General features: G+C 39.6%; 1 protein-coding gene across 3 annotated transcripts in view; it reads right to left on the bottom strand.

The window, feature by feature from the left end:
- Positions 1–2,109: 2,109 nt before the first annotated feature.
- Positions 2,110–12,075, bottom strand: part of pacs2 (phosphofurin acidic cluster sorting protein 2) — a 64,201-nt gene continuing 54,235 nt past the window's right edge. For 2 of the 3 annotated variants that reach the window (XM_003445413.5, XM_005477475.4), the window contains 6 exons: positions 10,773–10,815; positions 9,927–9,969; positions 9,299–9,434; positions 8,399–8,619; positions 7,435–7,548; positions 2,110–6,203 (listed from right to left, as the gene is read on the bottom strand). In XM_003445413.5, coding sequence (XP_003445461.1) covers positions 6,085–6,203; positions 7,435–7,548; positions 8,399–8,619; positions 9,299–9,434; positions 9,927–9,969; positions 10,773–10,815 — 676 coding nt within the window. In that variant the 3' untranslated portion in view covers positions 2,110–6,084. Of the gene's footprint in view, positions 6,204–7,434; positions 7,549–8,398; positions 8,620–9,298; positions 9,435–9,926; positions 9,970–10,772; positions 10,816–11,578; positions 11,624–12,075 lie in introns of all 3 variants that reach the window. The other variant, XM_025901240.1, reaches the window with a different exon arrangement.

Here is a 12,075-nt window from a genome sequence, read left to right on the forward strand (position 1 = left end):
GTTAACCAGTTGTTTTTCCTGCATATCATATCAAAGTATATTTATGTATCTATCTATCATGCAGTACCTTGTTATAGATCAAAACTGTGTAGTTTTCTGTAGTTATATTCCAGATAGACAAGCAGCTGCCGGCCAACCAGCTAGACGCAGTGATGCTTGACAAGGAGCAGAAGATTGCAGCTGTGATAGACGTGGCAATCCCAGCGGACTGCAACTTCAGTACGAAGGAGAAACGAGGAGTAAATAGAGGGTTATAAAGAGAAGTACAGGAAACTGAACAACTGGCGTATGTGGAAGGTGAAGTCCAAAGTGGTCTCAGTGGTAATAGGAGTGTTTGAAGCCGTAAACCCCAAGTTGGACAAATAGATCCAGCAGATTCCAGGTCTCTGTAAAGAACACTGCAGTCCTAGGGAAGGACTCCCAAGCTTCTGGTAGAAAGCTGAGCTTTAGAAACACATGCATATATCATTGGCATACCCCAGCTTTTCCTCCCTATTTTCCTTCCTTATGAATGGCTTCTTGACAGCCACCCTTCCACCGAGACCGTTTCTCATTTCCCACAAAGCTTCAGTGAACAGTAGATGGATCAACTGAAGGGTCAAATGTGCCAGGTCTTTCCTGGATTTGTTCCCATTTCTTATGCACACACTCCCTGTAGTTCTTTGTATTTGTATCACTTTGCACTTCTTCCACTATTGCTACTAACAGACTGGTGCAATAAAGATCACCAAATTTATTCTTGTGCTTTCATTCACATGGTCCTCACCAGATATGTAGATCTTCACGTTTTTAAGAAGTGTAATGACCTCTTGGTTTTGAGTTTATTATAGATGTTGAAAACAGCACCTCTGTTCATTCTGTAGTTGGTCTTTTAATAAAAATTATCAGGTTTGATTGAGATGGTAGATGCCTTAAGATAGTTGTTTGTATTAAATAAACAGTGACAAAAGTGTCTCTCGTTTTTCCCACCTTTTTGAAACGCATCAATAATATAGCTCTCTCTGCATTATTTCCACCTACGCAGTATTTGTCAGCTGTGATCATCCCTTATAGCTAACAGTTCGGCTATTCTTGTACATGCTCTGGTTGCATCTCGTTTGGATTATTATAATTCTGTCCTCTCCATCTAACCTTACCATACAAACTTCTTCACAGACTTCAGCTGCTCGTGGCATTACCAGAATCCCCTCCTTCCTTATTACTCCTGTCCTTCAACAGCTTCACTGGCTTCCTGTGAAATATCGCATTAATCTTAAGATTCCGCTTCTTGCTTTCAAGTCTCTCCACAATCTCACACCTATACATCTCTCTGATCTTCTGCACATCTCCTGACCGTACTCTCAGATCCACCTCCTCTATTCTCATTGTAGTATCTGCTCACCTGACCACCATGGGTTTAAGAGCTTTCAGCTGAGTGGCAACTCTCCCATGCACCACATACAAAACATAGATCGTCTCCCCATCTTCAAGGCCAGCCTTAAAACACATGATGATGGTGCATGGACTTTTAATTCTATGGTTTCTATACCATGATTTTGTTTTTAATGGCTTGTAAGGCGCCCTAGAGTGTCATGAACAGCACCTATAAATCAAATGTATTATGATTATTAAAAGCTAGTTATTGTGGGACGATTGTTAACCTTTTTCATTGTTTATTACTATCGCTGTTGGGTTTTTCTTTCTACCTCCCACGTCCTGCTATACATGTAGATGCATCTTTGTCCTGTGTATGTATATGCTGGTGACTGCCATTTTCCTGCTGTGCAATTAAAAGTTCAATTCCAAAAAAAAAAAAAAAAAAAAAAAGCCTAGTTATTGTGAATTCAAAGCTAAATCAGAAAAAATCTGTGTATTGTGTTGAAGATATTGAGGAAAGTTGAACTAGGGCTGGACGGTACTCGTTTAATACCAGTTTGTACCACAAGATGGTGCAGAAAGTCCACGTAAGCTTTATTACATGGACATTCTGATATACAGTAGCAGCCTTTTATAGCTCCTCTTAAGAAGTAGGGCTAACGACATATAAAATTTTTAATCACATATTCTTATTCTAAATTTATCCGTTCTGGAGTACCAACCAAGTCAAGTAACCCACACATGAAAAGTACATTTTAGTGTGTATAGTAGTTTTATTACTCCCAGTTGTTGGGATTACAGTGGTAGTCTTTAGGGAACTTTCAACAAGCCTTTTCTGAGACAACATGAAAAAAAACATCTAAAATATTCTCTACACAGAGAAACAACAAATGTATGCTCACCATGAATGGACCGTAGTGTTCTTTTAATTATTGATAATCAGCTGGTCAAGCGTGACTTTACTTCCCACCGATGCACACCGCACGTGTTTGCGTTGCAAAATCAATGTGCTGTACTGAGATATTTTGTTGCTGTCCGGGCTCGAATCAGCACCATTTCAGCCAGGGATATTTACTTACGTTGATTTGTCAAAATTAAGCAATTTAGGCACTTATCAAGAAACTGGTAAAGGTTATGATGACACTGCTACTGAAAGAAATTTAAGCAAAATATTACTCAGTCTTAAAAGTGAATTAAAGATGGAGCAAAATCTACAGACGTAATCCACATACACTTTCTAGGCTAACCTCACAGAACATGTAACTAAAATCCTAAAATAGTTCGACGAGGCCTCACGCCGAGCATGAACTTTGCTTTCACAGCACTGAGGAGACACGGATGCTTGTTTTACTTTGCTCAGACATAACGGCAGACAGCCAATAGTACCTGCAGGTTCCCGGGGTGTAACATACTAATCTATACTGGACAAACATTTAAAAGTGCTTTACATTAAGGTACCGTCAATACATTCACCTCTACATTATGAAGTCATCTATAATACCACACAAGTAATGAGTGAGCTGCAGTTCTTGAGCATTTCCTTTGGCAAAAGTAACATTTGCTTTTAGCAGAACATATGGAGTGTATGGAGGAGTGGGGCTCAAGGAGGAAGAATTCATGAATGCATTTAATACACTCTGTCATTTTGTTTCATCTTATATGCTGATCTTAAAGGACAGTTTGGCATTTCGATTGATATGCTGTTTAGCTTTCTTTGCCGAGTTAAATGAGAAGATCAGTACCACTGCCACAGCTCTACACCACACATTTTGAGATGAGGTGACATTAGTCTGCACCATGCCTAAATATGATTAATCATGAGCGTTGTGCACTTGTATTTGTACTGCCTGCAGATTATGGCTGCTGCATACACACCGAGGAACTGTGATGACTTCTGTTTAATTTAATTTGGATGCTTGTGTCTTACATGGCTTCATTAGTCATGTTTAAAAGAGTGATACCGCTTTCATTAAGGAAGAGTCATGTGTGAAAACATTTTTGCAAGACTGGATTTAATCATTTTACACTGTTTTCTTAATGACTACTATAGAGTTTATTGACTTTTTCAGGGTTCATTCACAACCAAGGTCTACCCTTAGGGTAGGGGGGTCAAACATGAGGCCCGGGGGCCAGAATCAGCCCAGCAAAGGCTCTAATTCGGCCCACTGGATGGCTCTGGAATGAGTGAAGAAGGGTATAAATGTAAAGGGCATAAATGTATTTTCGTCCTGAAAATGACCTCTCCCATGGCTTTTCATACTACACCAAAGTAATTAATCAATAGATAAACTATTAAATTATAGTAAAAAAAACAAAAAAACAGGAAGTGGTCAATTTTTTTTTCCAATAATCAGTGGTGTATTTCCTGATTTTGGCTGAGCTGATGTGTGCCACACTTGTGCAGAGTCTGCTTCTTTCAGATAATTCTTAGGAAACACAGTGGACCTTGGGCTCCAACTTTCTCAAGTACAGTACTGTGCAAAAGTCTTGAGCCAACCCTCATGTCTTTATATTTTGCTTCCAAGGAGACAGATTTTTGGAATTTTTTTAAGTTGTATTGAGAAATGGCTCTCCGGGCTTTAATTTAAGGGATGAACTAGTGTTGTGTCAGAACATAAAAACAATAAGTTTTAAATTGTATTTGTGGCCCCATGTTACTGTCAGCCTGTCACAAACACATATTTTTTCCAATTTTCTTAAGCTGAATCTATAAAAAGTGAGTTTATCCATCTGCTGTTTGCTGATCATCAGAAATGTAGGAATGGTGGTTGTCAAGAAGTGATTTATAAAGAAGGGAAACAGGGAGAAAAGGCTGAAGTATGTTAAATTACACAAGAACTGCACTGAAAATCGGTGGCAACAGGTCATATGGAGTGATAAATACAAATGTGAAATTTCTGGCTCAAATATGTACGAAGAGAGAGCAAAGAGATACAACTGTGAGTGTCTACAGCCATCTGTAAAACATAGTGGAGGCTCTGTCATGGTTTGGGGCTGCATTTCAGCCAGTTAGAGATGGAAAATGGATGGAATTATGAACACAGAAAAGTACAGCAACACTGGAAATCAGTGTCTACATCTAGAGAAGAGCTATGAATATTGTGGAGAACTATTCCTGAAGACTACTTAAATAAATGTCAAGAAATCTTGCCTAAGAGAGCTCAGGATGTGTTGAAGAATAAAGATAGTCATACCAAAATATTGACTTTTAAGCTCATTAGAATGATACATATTCTATTTTGTGCTTCGTTTTTCAATAAATCACTGCACATATTTCCCATTTTCCTGCAAAGTTTAAAGAAATGAGGGGTGGCTCAAAACCTTTGCACAGTACTGTAGTTGCTACCAGATGTGCAAGCAGCCAATTAGCATAGCTCAGCACTGCAAACAGAGAAACAGCTACCCTGGCTCAATTTCTATGTGGATGTTAGATAGATGGTGACCTCTGGAGATGCTGGTAAGAAGATTTTGTTCCGTTTGTTTAGAGCCAGGTTAGTCATTAACCATTAGCTTAGCTTTGTATAAAATGTACAAAACCTGAAGTGTAAAACCTGATTTATTTATTTTGTGTGTGTGTGTGTGTCTTGGAGGAAAGGGGCATTATGTGCCTAACTATTCCCTTTTAACCAGCCATAAAACGGCAATGTCTCATTCTTACTCTACTAAACATAGAAACGGTTAGCTTGGCTCAGTTTTTATAGGGGTTAAACATACATAGATATAAGGTTTTAATTAAGTGAGGTTCAGAAGTGCTGGTAAGTAGTTATTCTTTTACCTTTCAAAAGAACAAGGGTACCTATTTACTCTACTGTAAACAGCTATAGGTTCAAATTTACCATAAAAAATAAGAGAGGTATTAATCTTCTCATTTAATTCTCAACAAGATAGCATTTCCCGAAATGGCCCTATTTTTCTGTAAGTTTGTGGTTAACTGCGCTCGTAATTCTCATCTAAAAAGTTTCTCTTCAAACCTTGAACCAGTTTATCAGGAGGGTAAAGTAAAGAAGAGAAGGGACGCAAAGGGTGAAAATCACCACTAAGAGCAGTGTGTAATCTTCTAGCAGAATCGCATTCACACAATATTTCGTCTATTGCACATTAGACTTCTTCACGGAGGCCGTTTATCCTTTCTCCCTCTGGGTTAAGACAATGAACTGCCAACAGTCGCTGCGGCTGCAAATCCAAAATTTCTTCTCTGTAATTAGAAAATATGACCTTCATTACGAGGCAGATGGCTCTTTTTTTTATATATATATAGCTGTGATTAATTGTGCTGGCCAAGTGTTTAAAACCATCCTCATCGAAGTTGAAAAGGAAAAAAACAACAACAAAAAAACTGAGTGCCAAGTGAAACCTGGGCACTCATTCATTATGTTAAAGGTTAGAAGTCATTTCTAGTTGTTACTCAATTTTTTTCCTCAAAAGTCTATAAAACGTCAGCAGGATTTTTGTTTTAAAAAGCCAAGTAAAGAAATATTCTCATAGCAGCTCTGCCTTGAGATGTGTTTACATAAATAGAAAATTAAAAAACAAAAACAAAAAAAAACACGCAAAAGATTAAATAACGGGGACAATGCAAGTGTGGAAAGCAGGAGTTTAAATTAAGACAGCAGAATAGGAGGAAGTGTAGGAAAGGTTGGAGGAAGGGGGTTAAGAGCTCTTGGCACAAGGGAGGGAGGCAGGGAGGTTGGGATTGCTGTCCTCCATGTTTCAGTCTCTTAGGTGCTGCTAATAAGGGCCTTTTGTGTGTCCAAAGATCCCGATGGGGAAGTGTTTGACGTGTGAGGACCACTGAGCAGCCAGCTGGAAAAACTTGACATCGTTCCACTCGACGCCATCGATCAGCACTGCGGAGGAAGAGACAAACGGTTACACGCCGAAGCAGTTCTACCTGCCAATCTAGCAAGAGGTGACACACTTCATCCATTCATGGCGCTTTAGGGTTTTGAGTTAGCAGCTGAGTGAATGTGTAAAAGCACATGGCCGTGGTCTTCTTTGGAGTTCATTATGAGATGGCTTTTTTTAAACTCTTAACAAGGTTGAAACCTCTCTGAATCCTGAGGGTCCTTGAATAACAAATACTCCTTCTAGGTATGTGCAAGGCACCCATTATTTTGAATTATCCAGTGCTACGCTTCAAATAGCTCACAATTTTTATGGATTCATTTCCTGTTGATATGAGTGACGCCAAATTTTGGGAATAAATGCTGGACATGTAAAGTATTCCTCTTATCTTAAGATCTGAATCACCAGATATAAACGCCCCTCCCATAAAAATAAACATGGCTTTTCAGCTGAAATTCACACGGTCCTCTTCATGATGTAACAGGTGTTACTGCTTTCAAATATTAACTGCCAAACTGCCGTACCGCAGTACACGGAACAAAAAGTGCTTTCAGTATGAAAGTGGTTATAGGTCTCAGTTCCACAGCTCATGCAAATTTTAAACTTTAAATTTTGCAGAGTTGCTCATTGGAGCTGCAAAAGAAAAGTGTAATTTCAGCCAGCTGTTAATAAAGTAGTTCCACAATAGACCAGATAGATTTCTGCATTCATTAGAGTGTCGAATGTGACAATAATTCATCAAAAATAAACTACAAATTTCTGAGATTTGACTTATAAATACTGTATTTTAAATAGGATGTACTGCAGTGTCTGCAAGGTAAAGTACTATAATCACATCAATAAATACCGCATGTGTGCTCACGGCCACATTATTAGGTTCACTAGGTTGTTGTTAGGTTTGGTTATTTTTTGGACTATTATGTGTAAACCCTAGAGATGGCTGTGATAACGTCAGTACATCGGCAGCTTGTGGAATACTCAGGTCAACTTGTCTAGCACCAACAACCATGACATCTTGTCATCTTGACCATGTCTACATGCCGAAATGCCACCATATGATTGACTGATTAGATATTGATTAGTACGAAGTGGTCGGCGAGGAACAACTCCTGATCTGATCTTTTTAAAATGAGAGTAATCAGTCAAAATAGAAGCAGCTGTGATCTGTCTGAGGATGTCTGGGCCGCTGAGAAAGAAGAGCAAACCGAGCAGGAGGTCCGTGTAGAAAATTACCTCTCAGCATGGTCTGCTGGTGCTTGGCAGTGCAGATGAGGCGGCTGATGCCCTCAATCACTTGACTCTTTGACTCCACCTCCTTGTCTTTGCTCTTTTTTGGCAGGAACATGACTGGCAGAAGGGAACAACAGAGATGCACACTGTGATCTCAGAATCTTTCTGTTCTCTGAGGAGTCGTATGTGAAAACATTTTTGCAATACTGGATTTAATCATTTTACACTGTTTTCTTAATGACTACTATAGAGTTTATTGACTTTTTCAGGGTTCATTCACAACCAAAGTCTACCCTTAGGGTAGGGGTGTCAAACATGAGGTCTGGGGGCCAGAATTGGCCCAGCGAAGCCTCTAATTCGGCCCACTAGATGGCTCTGAAATGAGTGAAGAAGGGCATAAATTTTGGACTTTTAAATGTATTTTCAACCTGATTAAGACCTCTCCCATGGCTCTTCATATTAGACCAAAGTAATTAATCAATAGATAAACAAACAAAACAGGAAGTGTTCTATCAACTACAGAAGTTAGTTTTTATAGAATGGGACTACAGAAAAAGAATATGATATTTTCTGTGAATTAACAAAATATTTCTGTTTTATAGTTACAGGGCAGTCTGAGCAATGAGCTACTAGAACATTTTCTGTGATTTTACACATTTATTTCTCAGTTTAAGCCTGAGGAGTCGTGCTGACAGATCTCTTTCTTTGCCAGAGCAGTTTTTTCTTTTTCATGTAGAAAACCTGAGATATATGGTTGAAATTGCCCTTCTTTTTCTTATACTAAGATATTATGTAGTTAAACTTCTTTATACTGACAGAAAGGCGGAGTTTCACAGGACCAGCCCCCTTACTGTAAGATCAAAGTGGGCTGTTTGCGGCCCAAGATGCAAAATTAGTTTGATACCCCTGCCTTAGGGCTTCCCACCACTGCACCAGCGCATTGTGACAACACAATCATACAACATACCCTTCTTATTCTTCTCCTTGGTCACCACAGTCATAGACATGGTGGGCTGGGAGCTTGGCTCTGCGCCCCCCAGTGGCAGCCGGCTGACCTGCAGCGAGCGGAAATTGCACTTGAGAGTGTTTTTGGAGGAGGAGTCTCGCTTCTCCACATCTTTCTTCCTTTCTGTCGGAGCCACCCAGTAGTCCACCTGAAGCCCCATGAGCTCCACCTGACCACCAGAGCTGCAGGAAAACAGCAATGTTGATACTGTGAAAAGGCTTTCATTTTAAACTTTATTGCATAAATTACATAAAAACAATATGAGATAATATAGAGGATAGAGCAGTATCATATAGGAGGAATTCACGCGGTCATTTTCTTTAGGAAAATGTACATAAATACAGCACTATATAAGAACACAAACATGGTATTCATTTTTAAAATAATTAATCTGTCTAGTTTATCCACACTGCTTCTCTCTTTTGATTCTTTGTTAAATAAACAATGACACACTAAAATATTTCTACATTTTAGAAGCTGCGAAAAAACAGATTTTTATATCCTGCTATGTGAAACTTCAGACTTTAAAGAAAAGATGTGCTTAAATGAAACAAATGAAAGACAAATATGCAGCTGTGGAATACACGTACAAGTCGTAAAACGTTACAGATTTTTGTAACGAATTTGCATCAGTAGCTTTGAATGTGAAAGCTGGGACCCCTCAAAGAGACTGCGTTGCATAAAGCTTCTTGCAATGTGCCAGTTTTGCTCTTAGACTTTGTATAAAGTCTCAGAAAATGAAACATCTTGTGGCTCAAGCATTTAATTTTAAACTTTGTGCAGAGACGTTGCTTTGATTTACAAGGACATTAGTAAAAAAGAACTTGATGTAATTTCCCTCCAGCAGGCAGCACATTTTACCTGTAAGCACAAAAGCTGGTGTTGACAGAGGGAGACGAGGGCGGCGTGGGCGATGCCTCTTTGAAAGCGGGTGATACCTGTGGAGGGGTGGAGGAGAGCAGCGAGGAGCCCAGAGGCGCTGCATCATCAGAGTCTCCTGAGAAAGGAAAAAGCAAAAAAGAGCTGTGAAAGGAGGCACGTAGCATCAGGAATAACAATTTCTTGCAATGTTTTTGAAATATTGTTAGATTGCATCATACCTACAATCAGTAAATTAGCCATCTCTCAATTTAAATGACTTTAGACACAAAAATGTCTTCTTGTTGACTTGCAACACTAACATGAAGCTCTTTCTTTATTATTTAGTCAAAATCTCAGCATAACAAAAATGATATAACATCAGGTTCTCAGGATTAATTGATACAGTATAAATCAACAAGTCCTTCTGGAATTGATTATTAATGCCTTGAGAATATATTTATATCTAATACGCTCATAAGGATCAACAGGAATGTAGATATGGTGATGTTGCTCACTTCATTCAGTAAAGCTGTCTAATGAAGTCTTATATAAAGGTTTAACATGCAGCCTATGACCAAACATCTCTTTTAATATTCAACAACCACAAAGTGGCCAAACAGTGGTTTACCTGATGTTGCAGATGTTTGCTCCACAATGCCAACTTTCACCATCTGAAGAAAAGAATGGAAAAGCAAAGGTTTATCACTTTAAGCATCACTTCAAAGTGCCACAAAAACCCACAGATAAACTGAAAAGTGCACCATTTACATCAATCAGACATAACACTGTGACTGCCTGGCTAAAATTGTGCAGATGCTCGCTTGGATTGACATCTGGGGAATCTGGAACGCCAAGTCAACACCTTAAATTCGTTTCTGTGCTCCCCAAACCATTCCTGATCAAGTTTTTTTCTCTGTGGCAGGACACATTATCCTGCTGAAAGAGGATGCGAATACGATTTCTATAAAAGGGGGTACATCCTCTGCAGCAATGCTAGGTGTGGTACCTATCCAAGTAACATCCACATGATGTTATGCTGATGCTATGATGCTATGCTTAATGCTGGTTCTTTCAATCAGAAGCAGCATCAAGTTTTTCCATAACAGTGCGGTCTTGTTGGACCACACGGGCCAGCCTTCACTCCCCACGTGCATCAGTGAGCCTTGGCCGCCCATGACCTGTCGCTGGTTCACCACTGTTCCTTCCTTGGATTGCTTTTGACAGATACTGACCACTGCAGACCAAGAAAGCACCACAAGAGATGTAGTTTTGGAGATGCTCAGACCCAGTCGTCTGGGTCATCGTTCACCTGCCTCAAGCTCATCCATTTTTCCTGCTTCTAACACATCAACTTTTAGGACAAAATGTTCACTCCCTGATATATCCCACTGACTGACACGTGTCACGATAAAGAGGTAAACGTCACCTGTCAATGGTCATAATGTTATGCCAGAGAGAGAGAGATATTACTTACCCCAATAAAAGGAATGAATTTCTGACATGAATCCTCATCCGGGCTGTAACGAGTGCAGGTAACAAGAAGGCACAAGGAGAGAAATTAGAGTTTGATCAAAATAAAGAAGCCGGCTCTAAAGGGAGTACATGCTACAAGCATTTCCTAAACTTGGCTACAAAGAGTACTACAAAAATTATTTTTTGAAGATTATAATTTGAAGAAATGTAAATCTAAAGTTAGTAACATTGAAATCTAGTCATTAGTAGCTTGTGCATAATGACTTTGGGTGATGCTGATTTCCATTGTTTTACATCTGGAAATAATTGAGTCCTCTCTTGCATAGGGAACTATGCAAAGCTCAGCCGCACATGCTGCTTGGATTCAACCTCCACTAAAACGGGTTCACTTCCTGACGGCAGGCCTCTGATTGGAGCTGGAGAAGCAGAGAGCAAAACATGCAAGCTTTTGGCCGATTTGGGGCCTCGAACAAAGCCATCAAATCACTGCAGCACCAGACTGGATCGACCTAAACAGAGTCATGAGGGCGTTCAGCAAGGCAGCAAGTCCATCAGGGGAACAACTCAACTACAGAGTCATAAAGGAGTCGATGAAAAGGAAGAGCACCAACCTAAGTCCAAAACCTTTTGGCTCCATGCACTACCTGTGAGAGGTAGTGCATTACAACATTTAACAAGCCTTCTACAGTGTGAACTATTTTCCTGGAAATACCCAGAAAAATAGCCGGCATAAAGTTCTACTGTACTGTAGGTCTACGTGTTCTGAATGTAAAGATGTTCAGCGACACGAAAGGTTGTTGCTCTTGCCTTGAAGAAACCTGCCATCGCCCCCCCAGGGAAGAAACAGAGAGACTACAGAGGAGGGGGAGAGAGAGAGAGACAGCCTACAGTAGGTAACGGTTTGTTTTCCCAACACAAACACATCTCTGCTGTAATCACTTCAGAGCAGCCGGAGAGAGAGAGAGCCTGATGTCTGCCTGGTATGGATCACGACAGAGTACGTGAGTATTGTTCGAGCCACTTCATCCATTCATTAAATTTAATGTTTGATATCTGAAAGATGCACATGCACGTCAACCCATGTAAACAGTTGAAGACAGCTGAATTATGAACATGCACTTTACAGAAGCATTTATACTCCTCTAATTAAAATAAGCTTGTTCCACGTCCAAGAGTGGCACTTCTCAGTGATCTCATTAATCTCCAAATATTTTCTTAATAATTCTCACTGAAACAAATTTGCACAATTTCCAGTAACTTATTAAAATTATTTACTGAACATCCAGAAGAGTCGTCTAAAGATT

The sequence above is a fragment of the Oreochromis niloticus genome, linkage group LG19, assembly GCF_001858045.2.
Source record: "Oreochromis niloticus isolate F11D_XX linkage group LG19, O_niloticus_UMD_NMBU, whole genome shotgun sequence".
In the NCBI taxonomy this organism is placed as follows: domain Eukaryota; kingdom Metazoa; phylum Chordata; class Actinopteri; order Cichliformes; family Cichlidae; genus Oreochromis; species Oreochromis niloticus.